The 22,380-nt window shown below is 42.8% G+C and overlaps 1 protein-coding gene across 4 annotated transcripts in view; it reads right to left on the reverse strand.

Moving 5' to 3' along the window:
- Positions 1–22,380, reverse strand: part of CAPS2 (calcyphosine 2) — a 145,729-nt gene that overhangs the window by 12,199 nt on the left and 111,150 nt on the right. For all 4 annotated transcript variants that reach the window (XM_075856975.1, XM_075856976.1, XM_075856974.1 and 1 more), the window contains 2 exons: positions 11,414–11,533; positions 1,274–1,370 (listed from right to left, as the gene is read on the reverse strand). In XM_075856975.1, coding sequence (XP_075713090.1) covers positions 1,274–1,370; positions 11,414–11,533 — 217 coding nt within the window. The remainder of the gene's footprint in view (positions 1–1,273; positions 1,371–11,413; positions 11,534–22,380) is intronic.

Below are 22,380 nucleotides of genomic sequence, written 5' to 3' on the forward strand. Positions count from 1 at the left end.
CAAAGAACACCGTCCCCACTGTCAAGCATGGACGTGGAAACATTATGTTTTGGGGGTGTTTCTCTGCTAAGGGCACAGGACTACTTCACCGCATCAATGGGAGAATGGGTGGAGCCATGTACCGTCAAATCCTGAGTGACAACCTCCTTCCCTCCACTAGGACATTAAAAATGGCTCGTGGCTGGGTCTTCCAGCACGACAATGACCCGAAACATACAGCCAAGGCAACAAAGGAGTGGCTCAAAAAGAAGCACATTAAGGTCATGGAGTGGCCTAGCCAGTCTCCAGACCTTAATCCCATTGAAAACTTATGGAGGGAGCTGAAGATCCGAGTTGCCAAGCGACAGCCTCGAAATCTTAATAATTTACAGATGATCTGCAAGGAGGAGTGGGCCAAAATTCCATCTAACATGTGTGCAAACCTCATCATCAACTACAGAAAACGCCTGACTGCTGTGCTTGCCAACAAGGGTTTTGCCACCAAGTATTAAGTCTTGTTTGCCAGAGGGATCAAATACTTATTTCTCTGTGCACAATGCAAATAAATATATATAATTTGGACTATGTGATTTTCTGTTGTTTTTTTTAAATCTAATCTATCTCTCACTGGTAAAATTAACCTAGCCTAAAAATTCTAGACTGTTCATGTCTTTGACAGTGGGCAAACTTACAAAATCAGCAAGGGATCAAATACTTATTTCCTTCACTGTATATATATATATATATATATATATATATATATATATATATATATATATATATATGATAGATAGAGATAGGAATATAGGAATAGAAGACATTAGTCGTTGGGCTCCCCCCATTAGTTCAGAGAAAATGGAGAATTAAAGATAGAGCCTGCAAAGGGCAAAACTGCTAAAAATGCAAGTCATATGAAGGCCAGAAATATTGTTATTTCTCATGTACACACATGACAGCTTATCGTGAAAAGTTATCTGAAAAGTTAGGTACACTTTAACCTTCACCCAACAAAACAAAACTTTGATTATACCAATATTTTTTTAGACTGTTTTATGTAACATTCTGGATATTTCCGGTACAAAAAACTTTGCAGCCTGAAATGCTTGTTATACAAAACAACAGCTTGAACTCAGCTAAATTGCCGCACATCTCAGTATGCTTTACCATGAATATTTGTGAATGCTACAATGTTTTCACTAACAATCGTGGCATGTAGGCTTGGTTATTGTTTCGGAAGCAAGACTGTAGAGCACATTAAGTAATGTTCTGCTATTCGTTTTAGAAGTGGACTCACCTGCCAATACTTGTGGATGTTTTTTGGCACAGTAAAACTTTCTAATGTCTACCATAGGCACCACACCAGTTTTATTAGGATCAAGTTTCATAAAAGCCTAAAAAGACAAACTATAAACATTATATACTGTACAGCAAAGATAAAATATTATACACATTACAGTTATCTACATATTATTTATAAATCCTTTGCTTTACTTATCTTGTACTGATTGCGAGTTACATGTTTTTTTCTCCGTTGATGTATAAAACTAAAATGCTAAATTCTACTGGTTTCACATGGAACGGAGGAACATAGGAGGTTTTTCTGTTCGACTTCATCGATGTCATATTATGGAGCTAGCAGAAAACTATTTAAAGGGTAGGTACACCTTTAAAAACTGTATATAGAGCAGCTTTTTTATTATCACTTATTATGCAACATACAAAAATACTAATGAATTACTTCACATAAAACCCTATCCCCCTCCCCCAGGAGCACCCCAATAATTCTATGAATTTCCTAAAGTCCCCCTTTCTCCTCTATTGAGTACCATATTTTTTTCCCTATCTTAGTTTAACAATCCATGGATCCCAGATCTTTTTACATTTGTACCTCAGAGCTACTATTCAATCAATAGTTTATAGCCTTCAATATAGTATTTTTCCATTCATTAGTCTCCGTACCCCCTACTGCCATCCAGTTCCTTGCAATTTTCAGGCAGGCCAAAAAAAATAATTTTGCTACCAGCTCTTTAATTGTGAACGTGTTAGGGATCATATACCCAGCAACCAAATGGCCGGAGATCTTCGGATATTAATCTTCAATAACAGCTCTATATTATAAATCACCTCCATCCAAAACGTATGAAAAGGATTAGGTGCATAAATCCCGCATCCTCCCTATCACATCTTGGGCTGTTGGTGTTCCTATCATTATTAAATTTAACCAATTTCTTAGGGGTAAAATATAATCTATTATTTATGAAAAATTGTGTTATCCTATGATTATTATTAAGAGATATTCTCAAGGATCTACCTCCAACCTCTGCCCATTCCTCCTTTTGAATTTCATCCAAATCTCTCACCGATTTTCCTTTCTATCTATTGTGTCACTTTGTGCTCTAAATACTTTGTAACTCTTAGACATAAACCCTTTTTCTCCTTTACTTGCATATACATATTCCAAAACTGGACACTCATTTACTTAAAACACCCCTCTATCCTGTGACCCTCTATCTAAATACTGCACCTCTTAGAACCTCCTCTTCTCCCCATATAATAATATCCAACTCTTTAAATTACATAGTACATAGTGCATAGTTACTTAGTACGGTTGAAAAAAAGACATATGTCCATCAAGTTCAACCAAGGGATGGGAAAAGGGAAGGTAAAAATGTATACACATAGGAGCTAATATTTTTTTGTTCTAGGAAATTATCTAAGCCTTTTTTAAAGCCATTCACTGTCCCTGCTGTGACCAGCTCCTGCGGTAGACTATTCCATAGATTCACAGTTCTCAACTTACATTCTCCATGCCCCTTATTAGCTTCGTTGCTCTTCTGTATTTTTTCCAACTCCAGATTACCATTTTGAAAAAACAGATTTATATAATATAAACCTTTTTTGTGCCAAAATTTTTGATGCTCCATTTTTCTTACTTCTTCCAGATTCGCAATGTTAAACAGTGGAGAAAATGTTAGTAATCCCCTAATTTTACTTCTCTTATGTGTTTTTCTCCCATAACTTACATAACCTTTTAATAATTTCCGAGTCTCTTACTTTATCTATTAACTTCTTAGCTGCCAAAATTTTACAAAGATTAAAAGGAGCCCTATCGCTATCCACAACAATTTTCCTTAAGTGCAAGAATTTCTTCCACCTAGTGATATACCAAAGTTGTCCCACCAAGTAGTGCTAAAGTTCGGTATCGATAACCCTTCTTTCTCTCTGTAGCGTCCATGACCGTGGGCTGTCGGGATCACTCACCTCCCGACGCCCGCAGCCATTAATCTGTGAGCGCTGGTCCCCATCTCCTTCCTAGGAGACGCCAGCGCTCACTTCCACTCCGGTCCGCTGGGTCCCATAGTGCCCTGTTCTTAATATTCATCATCATCAACCCACATGATTTCCTGGTCTATAAGAAGGCCCGCCCTTCTGATCCTTGCCTGAGCGTTGTTAGTTTATCCCAAGTCTGTCTTGCAAATGGTCCTTTAGTGTTTCCCGTGCCGTTACCTGTTCCTGTATCCCATGCTGTGTCCTTGTTCCTGTGCCTACAAGTGTTTGAGTCGTGTCCTACTGCACCTGCTGTCGTTTTGCCATATCCAGTGTCTTCTGCCACGTCCAGTGTCTTCTGCCATGTGTTGTACTGCCCACCACGTCTGGCGCAACCTGCTGCACCAACCTCCATCTGTGCTGAAGCCACAGCCACTGTCTGGACTATTTCAGGTACCCGAGTGTTACGAACTGCTGTAGACTTTCGTATAGACTGAGACCTGGTCAGCTGCCTCTCCGCTACGGCAAAGCGGCCTAGTGGGTCCACATACCCTGTGACCGTGACAGTACGCTCAGGCCATGGTACCCGCTGGCCAGCCCAAGACCGCAATCCAGAAGATACAGTCGGAGATGCATGATCTTCGCATACGTCAGGATCAACTCCTTGAGGCTGTAAATTCTATCATGGTCCGTCTGGATCTACACACTGTTCCACCTCCAGTTCTTCCTCCAGAGGCTGTTGCTGTACCACTGCCCTTTGCTCCTCCTGTTTGTTCCGGATCCACAGTTCCTCTGCCTCTTTCTCCTCTCTATGACAGTGATCCCAGAGCATGTAGAGGATTTATTAACCAATGCACGGTTCATTTTAGGCTACAGGCTCATCTCTTCCCCTCTGAGGAGGCCAAAGTAGCATTTATCATCTCCGTTCTTGCTGGCAAGATCGCCTTCCTTGTACTACCTAAGGCTATCAATCCTATCCTGCTGGGTCTGCCATGGCTTCGCCTACACGCCCCGGTTCTTGACTGGAGTTCCGGAGAGATTCTTCAATGGGGTTCCAGATGCCATAGCCATTGCCTGTCACAAGTTCGTCCTGTTATGCCCCCTCTGCCTTAGTCACTCTCCAATCTACCATCTCAGTATGCTAGTTTTGTGGATGTCTTCTGCAAGCGGGAGGCTGGGACGTTGCCTCCACATCAGAATTATGACTGTCACATGGAACTGGTTCCAAATGCTTCTCTTCCCCGTGGATGGGTATATCCTCTCTCCTTGCCAGAGACTTTATCCATGTCAGCCTATATCAAGAAGAATTTGGAGAGGGGTTTTATATGAAAATCTTCCTCCCCAGCCGGGGCCGGCTTCTTCATTAAGAAGAGAGACGGATCTCTTCGACCCTGCATTGACTACCGTGGTCTCAACCAGATCACGGTCAAGAACAAATACCCGTTGCCACTTATATCTGAGATGTTTGATCGCATACGAGGAGCCAAACATTTTTCTAAGCTAGACCTGCGGGGGGCTTATAACCTAATCCGGATTGGCCGGGGTGACGAATGGACGACAGCATTTAACACCCGTGACGGGCACTACGAATACCTAGTGAAGCCCTTCGGACTGTGTAACGCTCCCGCAATCTTTCAGGAATTCGTCAATGATATCTTCCGAGATCTCCTCTATATGTGTGTTGTAGTTTATCTCGATGATATTTTGATTTTCTCCCCAGATCTGATGACCCATCGGAGGCATGTCCGTGAGATTCTTCTGCGAATAAGGGAGAATCGCTTATATGCCAAGTTGGAGAAGTGCGTCTTTGAAAAGAGGTCTTTGCCCTTTCTGGGCCACATCATCTCGGATCAAGCTCTTAAGATGGATCCTGAGAAACTAAAGTCTGCCCTGGAATGGCCATGTCCTCAAGGCCCAAGGGCCATACAGCGATTCCTGGGATTTGCCAATTTCTACCGGCAGTTTATTCCAAACTTCTCATATCTGATGGCTCTTATCTCTACCCTTACCAAGAAGGGTGTGAACGCCAAGGTGTGGACTCCAGAGGCAGAGTCCGCGTTTATTAGCCTCAAGAAAGCCTTCACTTCAGCTTCGATCCTCCATCATCCTAACGTGTCACGGCAGTTCTCATTGGAGGTGGACGCTTCCTCTGTTGGTGCAGGTGCACTTCTGTTCCATAGAAGCTCCAATGAAAGGCAGTAGTATGTGGCGATTACTCGAGACTTTTCTTTTCTGCAGAGCGCAATTACTCTATTGGGGATCGGGAGCTACTGGCCATCAAATTGGCTCTGGAGGAGTGGAGACATCTTTTAGCGGGCGCAGCTCACCCCATCTTGGTCTACACCGACCACAAGAACCTTACATATCTGCAGTCCGCTCAACGGCTAAATCCCCGTCAAGCCAGGTGGTCGCTGTTCTTCACCCGTTTCCAATTTGTGCTCCACTACCGTCCCGCTGACAAGAATGTGAGGGCCGATGCCCTGTCCAGGTCATTTGAGACGGATGACACGGTGGAGTCCTTTCAAACTATCATAGACCCGTCCTGCATTGTCACTGCTAATCCTTTGCAGGTTAGAGACATCCCTCCGGGGAGGACTTTTTTGCTGATTGCTCGTCACTTTTGGTGGCCCACGCTACCTAAAGATGTTCTGGACTTTGTCTCTTCTTGCATGGTGTGTGCTTCTAACAAAATTACTCACTCCAAGCCTGCCGGCCTGCATCAACCTCTGCCTGTACCCAATGCCACCTAGCAGTACATTGCGATGGACTTTGTCACAGACCTTCCTCCCTCAGCAGGATACAACACTGTCTGGGTGTTGGTGGACCGGTTCTCTAAGATGGCACATTTTATCCCGTTGACCGGCCTACATTCTGCTCCCCGACTGGCAAGTCTCTTCATTCAGCACATCTTTCGCTTGCATGGCTTGCCCCTTCACATTGTGTCTGACCGGGGGTTCAATTTACCTCAAAGTTCTGGAGAGCCCTCTGTAAACTCCCGGATGTGAGATTTGACTTTTCCTCAGCTTATCACCCCAAGTCCAATGGGCAAGTCGAGAGGATCAACCAGATCACTGAGAATTATCTCCGCCACTTCATCTCTTTACAGCACGATAACTGGGTACAGCTTCTTCCATGGGCCGAGTTCTCGTACAACAACCACACAAGTGAGTCCACCACTTCCACTCCGTTTTACATTGTGTACAGTCAACACCCTAGAGTGCCAATTCCTGTGTCGACTACATCTCAGGTACCCACTGCTGACTCTGCATCTGGAGACTTTATGCAAATCTGGCAACAGACCCGGTCCTCTATTTTGCTGGCAGTCGATCACATGAAGCGAAAAGCGGATACAAAGAGAAGAGTTCCGCCTCAGTATCTTCTGGGTACCAAAGTCTGGCTGTCCTCTCAGAGCATTAGTTTGAAGGTGCCTTCATACAAGTTTGCTCCAAGGTTCTTTGGTCCTTTTGAAATTCTGCAACAGATAAACCCTGTCTCCTATAAGGTGCGGCTGCCTCCTACCCTCAGAATCCCCAACTCCTTTCATGTGTCCCTCCTGAATCCTGTGGTCCTGAACCACTACAGCAAGACTTCTAGTTCCACAGTTGCTCCCAGCGGTTCTTATGATGTGTTCGAGGTGAGGGAGATTCTGGACTGCAAAAGGGTAGGAGGAAGGACTTTCTATTTGGTGGCCTGGAGCGGGTTTGGTCCTGAGGAGAGGTCCTGGGAACTGAAGGAGAACCTCAGTGTTCCTGCTCTCATTAAGACATTCCTCTCTCGCTCTGGCCCCAAGAAGAGAGAGCATAAGAGGGAGGATACTGTAGCATCCATGGCCGCGGGCCGTCGGTTTCACTCACCTCCCAACGTCTGCAGGATCTGTGAGCGCTGGTCCCCATCTCCTTCCTAGGAGACGCCAGCACTTCCGCTCCAGTCCGCTGTCTCCCGTAGTGTGCACGCGCACGCTCGCGCACGCTCTTAAAAGGCCAGTGCGCGTGCATGAAAATCATCTTTATCATCAACCCACATGATTTCCTGGTCTATAAGCAGGCCCCAGCCCTTCTGATCCTTGCCTGAGCGTTGTTAGTTTATCCCAAGTCTGTCTTGCAAATGGTCCCTTAGTGTTTCCCGTTACAGTTGTTACTCGTGCCGTTACCTGTTCCTGTATGCCGGGCTGTGTCCTTGTTCCTGTGCCTACTAGTGTTGGAGTCGTGTCCTACTGCACCTGCTGTCGTTTGCCACGTCCAGTGTCTTCTGCCACGTCCAGTGTCTTCTGCCACGTCCAGTGTCTTCTGCCATGTCTTGTACTACCCGCCACGTCCTGGCGCAACCTGCTGCACTGACCTCCATCCGTGTTGAAGCCACAGCCACTGTCTGAACTAGTTCATAGTTCAGGTACCCGAGTGTTACGAACTGCTGTAGACTTTTGTATAGACTGGGAACTGGTCAGCTGCCTCTACGCTACGGCGGAGCGGCCTAGTGAGTCCACATACCCTGTGACCGTGACACTCTCCTAACATAAGTAGACTGGGCTTAGCGCTGGGTTTTCTCTCTCTCCAAATCAGATCCCTTACCAAACTCTCAATGATTTGAAAACATTTTTCTCCCACCCAGATCGGACAATTATTGAGCATATATAGGATCTGAGGCAGTGATATCATTTTCAGCAAGGCAATCCTATCTGCCATTGATAATGTGAGCCTTTTCCAGTTTGTATTTTTCCCCTCAATTTCTTTAATAACGGAACTAGATTCAATTCTAGATAGCTGGATATATCATACGACACCATCACTCCAAATATTTAAATGTCTCCCCTTTACCCACTATCTTCAATTTGTCATAACACATTTCCTCCTCTTCCAGAGGCATTAATATTGATTTTTCACAGGTAATCTGAAGTCCTGACAGATCCCCAAATTTTTAAATCAACTGCATTATTCTCCCCAGCGTACAGGCAGGTCTGTTTACATATATTAATATGTCATCTGCGTAAAGCGATATCTTATCCCCTCTCCCCCCACATCCAAATCCCTAAACTCCCTCATCCTGGCGAATCTGACCTGCCAAACTTTCAATAACCAGGGCAAAGATGAGTGGGAAGAGGAGACAGCCCTGCCTCGTAACTCGGGACAATAAAAATAATTCAGTTGGAACCCCGTTCACCTGAACCATTTTCCTATTGAGGCATGCACCCATATTTTTGTGCAGTGCTGTCATATTTTGCCTTATGGATAGAGGGTTTAGCGCTAGATACAGCTGCTCTGTCAGGGGCGTAGCTAAAGGCTCATGGGCCCTGGTACAAGAATTCAGCTTGGGCCCCCTACCCCTTCCCAACATCACCAGACCCCTGCACACACTATGCCCAGCCACCTTGCACGACAGACCAAATGAATGGCTCCACAGTATAATACTCCCCATAGCTAACCCCACAGTATAATGCCCCATAGCTGCCCCCACACAGTATAATGCCCCCCATAGCTGCCCACACACAGTATATTGTCCCCCATAGCTGCCCCCACAGTATAATGCCCCCCATAGCTGCCCCACAGTATAATGCCCCCCATAGCTGCCCCCACAGTATATTGCCACAAATAGCTGCCCCCACAGTATAATGCCCCCGGGCAGTATAATGCACTCCATACACTATAATGCCCCCATAGCTGCCAAATACAGTATAATGCCCCCATAATTGTGCCATACACTATGTCCCATACAGTATAATGCCCCCATAGCTGCCCCATACAGTATAATGCCCCCATACAGAATAATGCCCCCACAGCTGCCCCATACACTATAATGTCCCATATAGTATAATGCCCCACACAGTATAATGCCCACCATAGCTGTCCCATACAGTATAATGCCCCACACAGTATAATGCCCTCCATAGCTGCCACATACAGTATAATGCCCCCACAGTATAAAGCCCCCCATAGCTGTCCCATATAGTATAACGCACCCCATACAGTATAATGCCCTCCATAGCTGCCACATACCGTATAATGCCCCCATACAGTCTAATGCCCCCCTTAGCTGTTCTATACAGTATAATGCCCCCATATATTATAATGCCCCCTGAGCAGCTACCATATGAGCCCCCCTCCCATACCCAGTATAATGCCCCCATATGTACGTACCTAATAGAAAAATAATAACATAATTACTTACCTATCCCCATTCCCACGACGGGTGGAGAATCCTTCTCCTCCAGTCTGTGCTGTGGGTGACTCGGCGCAGACAGGCACAATTACGTCACTTTACGTCACGTTACATCGCGCCTGCCTGCACCAAGCCGCTCGCAGCACAGTGAATGCTGGAGCAAGGCTCCAGCATTGTATTGAACTGTATTTGCGTCCTGAAGACGCAAATACAGTTGGAAGCGCGAATGCGACCGTTGGACTGCGACCGTTGCAACCCCCATAGCTACGCCACTGTGCTCTGTATACAAGATACAAGCAGCTGTATCTCAAAAAGTAAAAATTATTTTTAATAAAATGTAATTACAAAGTTGCACCAAACACACTGATACACATTTTTATTTAAAAAAACCAAACACAACATCAACACATTTTCAAAGGTGTACATAGCCTTTAATAAAAAGGTGCCGTATGGACTTCCTTTGTACAGCCTCTAGTACATGGCTTTGCCATGTGCATGAGACCTTAGGCCTCATGAACACGAACGTATTTTTTTCCTTCCGTAAATACTGGCGTAAATACGGGTCCTTGGTCACACGTATTCAACCCGTATTGCACCAGTATTTACGGACCCGTGCCCGTAAATATGGGTCCGGTGTCACCAGTATTCCACCCGTATTTACGGGCACGTTTCTGATGCAAAATTGCACTGCACTAATTGGCAGCCCTTCTCTCTATCAGTGCAGGATAGAGAGAAGGGACAGCCCTTTCCGTAGTAACAGTAAAAGAAATTCATACTTACCCGGCCGTTGTCTTGGTGACGTGTCCCTCTTTCGACATCCAGCCCGACCTCCCTGGATGACGCGGCAGTCCATGTGAGCACTGCAGCCTGTGATTGGCTGGAGCGGTCACATGGGCTGTAACGTCATCCCAGGAGGCCGGACTGGAGGAAGAGGCAGGGAGTTCTGGGTAAGTATGAATGTCTTTTTTTTTTATACAGGTTAATCTATATTGTGATTGGTAGCCACTATCCAGGGTGCTGAAAGAGTTACTGCCGATCGTTTAACTCTTTCAGCACCCTGGACAGTGACTATCCACTGACGTCGCCTATCAACGCTCCCGTAATTACGGGTGCACACACGTAGTCACCCGTAATTACGAGAGCCCCATAGACTTCTATGGGCCTGCCCGTGCCGTAATTACGGCCTAAAATAGGATATGTTCTATATTTTTCAACGGCCCGGGCACCTTCCCGTAAGCATACGGGGAGGTACCCGTGGCCAATAGAAGTCTATGGGCCCGTAATTACGGGCCGTAATTACGGGAGTTTTTACGTTCGTGTGCATGGGGCCTTAAACTGTGAAATTTCATAAAAAGTACAATCATGAGTTCTTCCCTTATGCATTTACATTGTTTGGTAATCTCACATACATTACTGACACCTCGACCGAATATTCGCGACAGGGTATTCATAATGGGTATATTCTTTTTCCAGCAATCCCGCTGGAAAACAAGGCGCAACTGGGAAACCAAATGAAATAAATGGGCGTCCATAGTATAAATGGATGTCCATAGTATTCATTCTAATTAATGTAAATTTTACACAGTAAAGTGAAAGGGTTTCCAAGATTTAATAAATCATAAGCAGTCATGAGAATTGGCTTAGAAAGCCACTACTATACAGTTGAATGCATATGCACAAAATGTGCAGGTAATCTGTAATATGGCTAGTAAATAACCTGAAATACCTGTACAGGAAATGCTTTAGGCTAATAACATTAATTTACTGTATGAACATATAAAGTTTCGATTAAAAGACGTCTTGCTTCACTGACAGCCTGTAATAATTTATTATTTGATCATATAAAAACCCCAAATTAGTCATCTATATTTATGTAAAATACAATAGAATCTACAGTTCTCTGAAGCGCAGTAATAATATTGTGTGATAATGTAGAGATATAAAGTGTGATCATTCACATATAATTTACCCTGGAAAAAGAAAGAACAAAGTGTAAATTGAAAAACATAATAACCTTTCGAACAAATGATTTTCTGTACTCATTCATTTCCCCAATAAGAGCCCGGACAAAGGATCCGCAGTCTGCTCTTCCCTCATTATTTTCATCCAGAATCAGCCAGAACGATTCAAAGACCTGAAGAAAAAAAACAATTGCTTTAAATATTGAATGTAAAAAAATTTTAAACTAATTATTTACAAAAACAATATAAAATACTTGTGAAACATCCTTTCATCGAGATGAAGGGTCTACATTTTTGGATTTGAATACTGATGTGCAGACCCTAACCCCTAGTCGGGACATTAATCTTGTATACAGTAGACGGCTGCGACCGTCCCTTTCTGATGTTGTTGATAATTGCTATTTGTGTGTTATAAAACCTCAATAAATATTGATTGACACTAAAATACTTGTGAATGGAATGTAGGAAGAGTTGTAGTTTTGAAATGACTTTCTTTAGCTCTAGGGTGTTGTGATAAGACAATGGAAGTTTTACTGTAGTTTGGACTCCATACACACTCTTCTGTCAGCTGTTTACTGTAAAAAGCAACTTGCCTGCTGATAGATTTACAAAAAACAACAGGGACTATGAATTCCCAGCAGCCCTGCAAATCTAATATAGGAACCTTTCTGCGCCGAAAGAGTTATTTCCAGAATATGACTATGTTAGATGTGAGATCATTCAATACATTCTCTAATACATTAGTCTACATTCACCAAATTCTAAAACTAGGCCAGTTTTATCATGTTGTCTCATGAAGACAATTCCAGTTCATATGCCCTAACATCCCTTAGGAACCCCATCTATGACGCAAAACGGAGGGCAGCTCTGTAACAGCGGCTCCTGCGGACCCGATGACATCATGGAATCCATTCATGTAATAGCTGTTATGTAATACCACATTTCACCTCCAGTGGTCGCTGCAGGGGAACTGTCTGGCCAGAGAAGACTTTCCCTGGCAAAATCAGATGCATTCTGAAAGGGGTTGTTTCATCAGGGTCTTTAATGAACATTAATTCATTACTGGATAATTCCAGCAAATAAAAATAATTATTCTAATACAGCAAATTAGCCAGAGATGAAAGTTAGAGAAGTCAATAAACTGCAACTGTGGTTATAGATTACTAATCAGATTTGGCACATAAATGTTTTCAGCCATACAGCATTTCATTGGGCACAGCTCTATTAATTTCAATTTCTTTTAAGCTTTAACAACAATAAAATTTGTTATTTTGTAAAACCATGAATTAAGTCTTTATAAAAGAGCATATTTCATATAGTCGAACATCTGTTTTCACTCTTCATCGGTTAAGAACCTCTGTAAAGAAACGTGTAACCAGAAGTGCAATACGGTGGCAAAAAAGCTTGAAATATGCAATGTGCAGAATTGTTGGAAAATATGTAAAGCGATCATTTCTGAATTCCATCAGAAACTTGCATTAGGCAATAAATGGCATTGTATTAAAAGAACACAGCGCCACTTGATGGTACCAGGACATGAAACATGTAGAAATCTTTATGTACAGTGTAATATAAAAGTTTTGCATAAAGTGCATATTTTATACTATTTCTTTTCATATTAAAGGGGTATTCCCAGAGTCAAAAATTATCACCTATCCACAAGATAGGTGATAACTGTCTGATCACTAGGGGGCCCCAGCGCTGGGACCCCCACTCATCGCAAGAATGGGATCCAGAACCCACCGTTCCCCAATCGAGCTTGAATGGAGCCGTGGTTGAGAATGTAAACTGCTTTCCATTCTATTAGAATGACGGAAACAGCCGAAAGCTACACTTGGATGTTTCAGCATTCCCAAAGACTTTTAATGGGGCAGCAGCGTTCTCCTCACTGCGGTTGAGCAATGCGGAGGAACAGGGGGTTCGGGACCCCTATTCTCTAGATCAATGGTGGTCCCAGCAGAGAGGCAACCAGTGATCAGACAATTATCACCTATCCTGTTGATAATTTTTGATTCTGGTACAACCCCTTTAATCAATATTTGGGATAAAAGGCAACTTGTGGTGATACAATTTGGTAACTTATGAACTTAAAATGTGTGTTTATTGACCTCTTATAGTATGCTAATACATTATAAATAAAAAATTATGTTACTCAAAAGTTATCCCTTTATGGGATTGCAAAAATAACTTAACAAAAAAATAATAATAAATAATGAAATGTCCTAAAAAAAAAGTAATTATTTAGTATAAAATATATTTTATTGCCCATGCACTACATAAAAACAAAAAACCTGCACATATTAGGTATCTACACAACCGTAATAACCTGAAGAATTAATTTAGTAGTTTATTTAGCGTAAAACTTGAATGCTGTAAAAAAATAAACAAAAAAAACAGTAGAAATCGCTTTTTCTATAGCGATGCTGAAAAAATTAATTACATGAATTGCACAGTACTTTATTTGTACCCTCAAACTGCGCAGGAACAAAAATACAATTTCTCCTACATAAAACAAAGTCTTATATAGCCACATCATTAAAAAAATAATAAAAAAGTTATGGCTGCTGAAAGGCAGAGAGACAAAAGCAAAAAAATTTAGCTGTCATTAAAGTGGTTTTCCTATCTTGGACATTTATGGAATATTCACAGGATATTTGGGGTCTGGAAGGCTTCCGTACTAGGCAGACCGGGAGGCCAGTATTAGTCCTCCGGTTGCCATTGCAGCCACCGGCACCCTGGCAATTTCATTGCTGGGGTGCCGATGAGCTGCAAACCACTTAAATGCAGTGATCGCTTTTGACCGCTGCATTTAAGGGGTTAATGGCGGGGATTGAAGCTAACTTCTGCCCCCGCCATTACAGCAGGGTGTCAGCTGTAACATGCAGCTGACACCCGGGGATGGTGGCACCGACTCAGCTTCTGAGCCGGTGTCCAGCATTTGTCGTACGGATACGGCAAAATGCGGTAAGAAATGGCTTTCCATGACGTATCCATACGACAAATGTCGGGAAGGGGTTAATATATGATTAATACAGATATATAAAAAAAAAATAACAACTTAATTTAATGTTTTTCAAACACAAATATACAGTAGTGATCAAAAAAATAGCAGTTTAGAAAAGCAAATAAAGTGCAAAATCATTATAATAATTTTTATTTGCCTAAATGCAAGTGCACTGCACATATTACACATTCCGAATCTAAACAATAACAAAATGTATCCAGTTTGTGTTAATCCTTTACAAAAAGTAAAGAAAAAGGAATATTAGGGTATGTTCACACTGAGTTTTTTGTAGGCAGATTTTGATCTGCCTGCACGCCGTTTGCCGCGTTTTTCGCTCGCGCCCATTGAGCGCCACGAGCAAAAACACAGCGAAATACGCTTTCTCTGCCTCACATTGATCTCAATGGGAGGTCAAAGAAGTAAACGTCCGAAGATAGGGCATGTCGCTTCTTTTTCACGCAAGCGTTTTTTTCTGCTCGCGGGAAAAAACGCCTTTGCCTCCCATTGAAATGAATGGGAGGCATTTTTGGATGTTTTTTGGCGCGTTTTCCGACGCGGTTTCCGCGTCAAAAAAAGTGTCAAGAAACTCTGTGTGAACTGGGCCTTAGGCTGTTCAAAAAATTAGCAGTGCATTTTTCTTTAAAAACTCAAAAATGTAATGTATAAACGGAAAAAATGTTCCAGATTTCACTTTACTGAACTAACATTTGGTGGCATAACCATTGTTTCTGAGAACTGCTTGACATCTGTGTTGCATGGAGTCCACCAACTTCTGGCACCTCTGAACAGGTATTCCAGTCCTGGAAGATTGGACGACATTGCACATTTCTTCTGCATTTTTGGGTTTTGTCTCATAAATCGCATTTTTATTGACACCACACAAGTTCTCTACGGAATTGAGGTCAGGGGATTGGGCTGGCCACTCCATCACCTCAATCCTGTTTGTCTGTAACAGAGATGTTGTTCGCTTACTGCTGAGTTTTGGGTCATTGTCGTGTTGAAACACCCATTTCAAGGGCATTTCTTCGTCATAGTGCAACATGATGTCAAGTATTTTGATATATTCAGACTGATCCATGATCCCTTGTAGGCGATAAATCGGCCCAACACCATGGTATGAGAAACATCCCCATATCATGATTTTTGCAGCACCATGCCTTACTGTCTTCACAGTGTACTGTGGCTTGAATTCAGTGCTCGGCGGTCGCCTGACATATTTGTCTGTGGCCACTAGACCCAAAAAGAAAAATGTTGTGCCATTTCTCTTTCGGCCAGTCAATGTGTTCCTTGGCAAATTTTCACCTATTCAGGACATGTCTTTTTTTTCCACAATGGGACTTTGCTGGGAGTTCTTGCTGGTAACTTGGCTTCATTTAATCGTCTTCTGATTGTAGCAGGACTCACTGTTAACTTCAGATCTGAGCCTTTGCCATTTTGGCTATTCTTTGATTCATTCAAACAGTAGTTCCCTTCTTCCTTCCGCGTCTTTCAGGTTTTGGTTGCCACTTCAAGGCATTTGAGATAATTTTAGCTAAGCAGCCTATAATTTCGTTCACTTCTCTATTAGGGTTGTCACGATAGTAGAATTTGGACTTCGATACCGATACTTCGTGTAGTATTGCGATACTCGATACCAAAACGATACTTTGCCAACAATAATAATAAAAAATGTTCTTCCATGTGCCTTAACCCCGTGATGTTCCTCTGTAATAATGGACAACATTGGGTTAATGTGTGAGGTACATGATGGGGTTAATTAGTATTAATGTGAGGCACATGGAGGTTTAAAATTCATAATACCTCGTGTCTCACATTAATAAGTGAAAGGAAGCAGTTTTTTATTTTATAATAGAGCAAACATGAATGACGCTATAAATGTGTTATTACGGTCGCGACGATACCGAATATGTGTATATTTTATGTATTGAGACTATGTTTATTGTAAAAAACAAGTGTGGTACAAGTGTACCTATTTTTGTTTTGATTTTTTTTTAACTTTAATGTACTGGCATATATCTATATACTGATAGTACACAGGCAGTTGTTAGGACATACCTAAGTATGCCCTAACAACAGGAAATATGATTAGACAGCCTTGGGGTCCCTCAATGGACCCTGGGCTGTTTTCCCATATATGGTATGTCCCTCAATCGCGTCACAGGGATTTCCCGTGACGCGATCCATAGGGCATCCCTCCTTCTCATTTACCCCTTGAATGCTGCGGTCAGCTTTGATCGCAGCATTCAGGGGAATAGCGGTGGAGATCAGAGGTTTTTCTGATCTCCGCCGTTAGAGCGGGTCTGCAGCTGTGTAATACAGCTATTGCCCCGCTCCTGATAATGAGTGTGCGCACGGTCAGCATGAAGTGATGCGGCAGGCACAGCACTAATAAGCGGCAGTGACGGCACTGAAGACAGGTTAGTACAGCAAAAAGGTGAGGGGATGGCGGCGCTCCTCCGAGACTATTATGAGGTGGTGAAGTGTAGATCGCCGGCTGCCACCCACTGGAGTCCCTTGGTGCTAAATCCTTAGTACCTGGGACAAGGTGAGAGTCAGAAGGTGAAGAGAAAAAATGCAGTGTAATTATGGGTATCGGCGCCAGGCTAAAGAGGATCCTGATCCTCTTCAGCCTGGCGCCGATACCCGTAATTACACTGCATTTTTTCTCTTCACCTTCTGGCACTGAAGACAGAACATGGGGGTTTTTGCGGTAGGCCCGCAAAGTTCTGTCTTCAGTGCCAGCAATCACTAGTGCAGGGCTGGTCGTATCACATCATGCTGACCGCGCCCGCACTTCTCAGGACTCAAGAGCGGGGCAATGGCTGTATTACACAGCCGCAGCCCCGCTCTAACAACATTTATGTATTACTATACTAAGCTGTGCGGCCAGACAGCTTAGTGTTGAAATACATGAAATAATGTTATTGAACAGTTTCAGGGTGCATGGTATCGAAACAGTATCGAAATTTCGATGCATCAAGCATCCATATTCTCTATATGTTTTTCCCTCTCCAAAAAACGTTTTAATCAAAGTAGGTTTTTCATCAGAACAATGTCTGGAACGATCCATTTTCCCCAGTATTTCAGAAGGAAATGCACTATAACCAACATGTGCAACATTTGCCACACTCCTACCTTAAATAAGGACCAAAAGTGAAACCTGTTATTTCACAGAATGAATGACTTCACCAATTTAACTCCTGCTATTATTTTGAACAAGCTCCTTTAAATTAATTATTCCATTACTCAGAATGAGCGGCATACATGTCCTAATTGTTGGCTCTGGGTATTTTTCTACTGCTCTTCTACACTCACAAGTAAATTATTTGCTATGTAGAAATATCACTTCTAAGAAAAACATTGATTTATCAGGTTAATGATGTTGGGCTGATTTTTTGAATACTACTGTATGTAAAGCGCAAACATATCACCCTTTAACGACCGCCCACCGTCTTTTGACGGCAGCAAAAGGCCCGGTCATTAATGGGTAAAGCTCATGCAAGAAAAAAACTAGAGAATAACTGTTGAATATTGTACCTCATTATATATACCTACTATGATACATGGTGTCAACCTGGATCATATGAAACGCAAAAAAGAAAATTAAACCCTCAGGATATCGACAGCACTCAATGAGGCTAAAATCCATATAAAGGTATTTCTTAAATATTTCCCAGGAAATAAGCTCCAAAATACAGGCATTTGCCCCCCGAAGTAATCATCAAAAATTACGTAAACACATATACATTAATAAAGCCAGCCACCGATCATAATATCCTGGCCAGGGCTATAGAATATTAAGGATAACTGTACTAACATGAATGGGGGGGGGGGTGTATTCTGGAAGAATACTTTAGTATCATAGTATTTATAATCATAATACTTTAGTATCATAGTATCATAGTTTGTAACGCTGAAAAAAGACATACGTCCATCCAGTTCAGCCTATTATTCTGCAATGTTGATCCAGAGGAAGGCAAAACCCCAATGTGGAGAAAGCCAATTATCCTCATCTTAGGGAAAAATTCCTTTCAGACTCCAATATGGCAATCAGAATAAATCCCTGGATCCAGGGCCGGTGTCAGCACCCTGCGAACACGGGAAAGTGCTGTGGCCCTGTACTTTTCAGATGTCCCACTTGGCCGCCAGGTGCTGATGCTGCTATTATGGCTCCTCCAGGAGTAGAATCCCCAGCCAGAGCGCTGCCAACATTCTTGCCTACTCTTCTTCTTCTATAGGGAGCCCCTGTCTTGGAGGCGGCGTAACTACCTCTATAGCAGCTGCTACCGAGCCCACGGCATGAGGGGGCCCATGCCACCCGCCATCACAGGTCCCGCCTTGAGTAGTGGCCCCGCTAGCAGCCGCGACGCCACATTCAATAGAATCTGCGTTCTTAGGACAGAGATACTATTGAACGCTATGGCAGAGCAGGGAGGTAGCTCCCCACGCTGCCATTTACTAGGCTATAGACTCCTAGGCAGAGCGCTAGTAGCGCTCTGCCCGGGACTCCGGTTATGGGGTTGCCCCTGACATCTCTGTCCGTATATAGACAGTGATGCCAGGAGGACAGAAGAAGTCCCAGGCAGAGGCGGCTCTGCCCCGGGACTCCGTCTCTGGGGAAGCCCCTGACAACACTGTTCATATATGGACAGTGATTTCAGGAGCAGAGCACTGTCCCAGGCAGAGTGCTAGTAGCGATCTGCTCATGACTTTGGCTCTGGGATTGCCCCTAACATCACTATCAATATATGGATAGTGATGTCAGGGGCTTCTGCTCTGCTCTGGACATCACTATCCATATATATATACAGTGATGTCAGGAGCAGAGCAGGAGTCCCAGGAGTCAGGAGCAGAGCACTGTCCCAGGCAGAGTGCTAGTAGCGATCTGCTCATGACTTTGGCTCTGGGATTGCCCCTAACATCACTATCAATATATGGATAGTGATGTCAGGGGCTTCTGCTCTGGACATCACTATCCATATATATATATATATATATACAGTGATGTCAGGAGCAGAGCAGGAGTCCCAGGAGTCAGGAGCAGAGCACTGTCCCAGGCAGAGTGCTAGTAGCGATCTGCTCATGACTTTGGCTCTGGGATTGCCCCTAACATCACTATCAATATATGGATAGTGATGTCAGGGGCTTCTGCTCTGCTCTGCTCCGGACATCACTATCCATATATATATATATATATATATATATATATATATATATATATATATATATATATACAGTGATGTCAGGAGCAGAGCAGGAGTCCCAGGGAGAGTGCTAGTAGCGCTCTGCCCGGAATTATGGCTCTGGAGTCGGCATTGCTCTGGTTGGGGATTCCACTTATAGATGGAGCACCAAAGACGCTATCTACAGGGAGGGGGGCTGTGTGGCACTAGCAGGGAGGGGGGCTGTGTGGCACTACCTGGGAGGGGGGCTGTGTGGCACTACCTGGGAGGGGGGCTGTGTGGCACTACCTGGGAAGGGGGGCTGTTTGGCATTTTACTGCTGCCTTGAGTTCCCCCGCAAAGAGGCCCACCAAGTCTGTGTGGCCCAAGGGCCCACATAGATCTAGAGCCAGCCCTGCCTGGTCTATGACCCATCTCCAGTAATCTTGTAGCCATAACTTGTAATGTTATAATACTCAAGAAAGACATCCAGCCCTCTTTTGAAAACTTTCAGTGAATTCACCATAACAACTTCCTCCTGAGAGAGTTCCATAGTCTCACTACTCTTACAGTAAAGATTCCCCTTCTATGTTGGTAAAGATGTAGAGGATACTCCCTTGTTATAGTTACAGTCCTGGGTATAAATAGATCATGACAGACATATCTGTAATTACCTTTGATATATTTGTACATAGTTATAAGATCACCCCAGAGCCATCTTTTTTCATAACTAATTAACTCTAATTTTGATAATCTTTTTGGGTACTGTAGTCCATCCATTCCATTTCTTACTTTAGTTGCACACCTTTGAATCAGCTCAAGCAATACTACGTCTTTCTTGTGCACTGGTAAATCGTACACAATATTCCATGTACTGTCTGACTAGTGATTTGTGCATCTGTGCTGGGTATTTGTTAACTTGACACAAGTCCGAGATGCTTGCTGCATGAACCTGGAGTAACCAGGGCAAGGATATTCAGGTCTGTATACCCTGATAGGGGGGATTAAGCGGGACTGTAGTGTGGGACCCCGGAAACTATATTAAGGAAAGCTAAGTAAACAAGCAAATGCTTCTTGCTATTGAAAGTATAATGATGTATGCTGTTTCTTATGATCAAGCATCTGCTGTTATTGTCCGCTGACAGACTTATCATCTTAGGAAGTTCAAGGGGAACGTCAAACCCAATTTTTCTGAAGGAATAATAAATTGGATGGCTGGGTGCTTAATTATTTAAAAGGAACACAGCTATACCTATTAGCTATTGTTGTGCACTTGGATAAAGTATTATATTTATGAGCTCTTCCGGAAAATACCCCCATTCATGTTGGTACTGTTATCCTTAATATTATAGCCCTGGCCAAGATATTATGAGCGGTCGGATGGCAAATGACTGTATTTGTACGTTTTTTAACAAATATTTAAATAATAAATTCACATGGATCTTAGCCTCCTTGAGTGTTGTTGATATCCTGGGAGTATACTATTTTTTTTTGTTTTTTTCATATTCTAAACTCATACCCGGTGGAGGGATTACTGTTGGACAAAGTCCTTTATCCATTGACAGCAATATTTCACTGACATTGAAAACATTTTATTCAATACACATATTATGCCAAAAATAAATTGTTGCCTACTGTGTTAATGTGAAATGTTGCTGCTGTTACCAGGAATATCCAACAACGTCAACAGTAAAATGATCTAACAACTGGAATCATATTCTGTGTATGTTTTATTGATTGGTGTATATGTCAGATACAAATGTATTATATTCCCTTCTACATCCTGAAACATCAGTATCATACCTAATTAATGGCCGCTTCTCAAAGAACCAGATTTAAAAAAAAAAAAAATCTTGATTAATTCACCGATAGAAAAGTGACTGATGAGAAAAAATGACTAATAGGGATTGTCTAGTCCTGCCTAGAAAAACCAAAAGTACTGAGTGTAGGCGTAGGCACACAGATCCACGGTCCCTGATAAATGTCAGGAAACAGGTGATATTGAAAAACCTTTCAATCGATATGACACAAGATAGGGGTAGAAGTAGTGCTCCTCAATCACTTGCCATAGGTTTTTCAATATCACCTGTTTCCTGACATTTATCAGGGACCGTGGATCTGTGTGCCTACGCCTACACTCAGTACTTTTGCCATTTAGTGCCCTATTTTTAATACTATACGAATAAAACTACTTTTAACATTTTTCTAGGCAGGACTACACATTTATTAATTAACGTTTACTATTTACATGATTTTTTGGAATTTAACAATAGGGATGGTCTGCTTAAAAAAGCAAACTTTTTTCAAATACCATATTTAAGAATTCTGAGTTGATAAAGAGTGATCCCCTATGCACCTTAATCTAGTAGCCACAGCAATGAAACGACTTCAAAGAGCGTCTCTAGTTTTGGCGGACCTGTGATGTCCAAGCTTTACAAGAAGTACGCATTGATTTTAATAGGAACCATGTAATGCTTCATTCTCCTGTGGTGGTACTGCAGGGAAACGGAAGATTTGTTGTCAGATTCTGCTGCAGATTACAGATGATCCCTCGGGGTTCTAGCGGCGGGACGCACTGTGATCAGATTATCGTTGAGGAATCCCTCCAACAAATGTAAGGACATCACATTGGTGAAGTTTGTGGTCTCAGACTACCACTAATTTCCAGAAAAAAAAGGCTCTCTAAAACACAAACTCTTTGGCCTGTCTCAGAGATTTCCGTTACTAGAAATCTGCAGCAACGTTTTAAGCAAATGGTCACTCACGTCAATGGCAGTTTACTTAAAATGTTCTGACAGAGTTTCAGTAAGAGAAATGCATTAGCAGTGCCAAAGCCTTTGCCTTCAGAAATCAG

The sequence above is a fragment of the Rhinoderma darwinii genome, chromosome 3, assembly GCF_050947455.1.
Source record: "Rhinoderma darwinii isolate aRhiDar2 chromosome 3, aRhiDar2.hap1, whole genome shotgun sequence".
NCBI classification, from domain to species: Eukaryota; Metazoa; Chordata; class Amphibia; order Anura; family Rhinodermatidae; genus Rhinoderma; species Rhinoderma darwinii.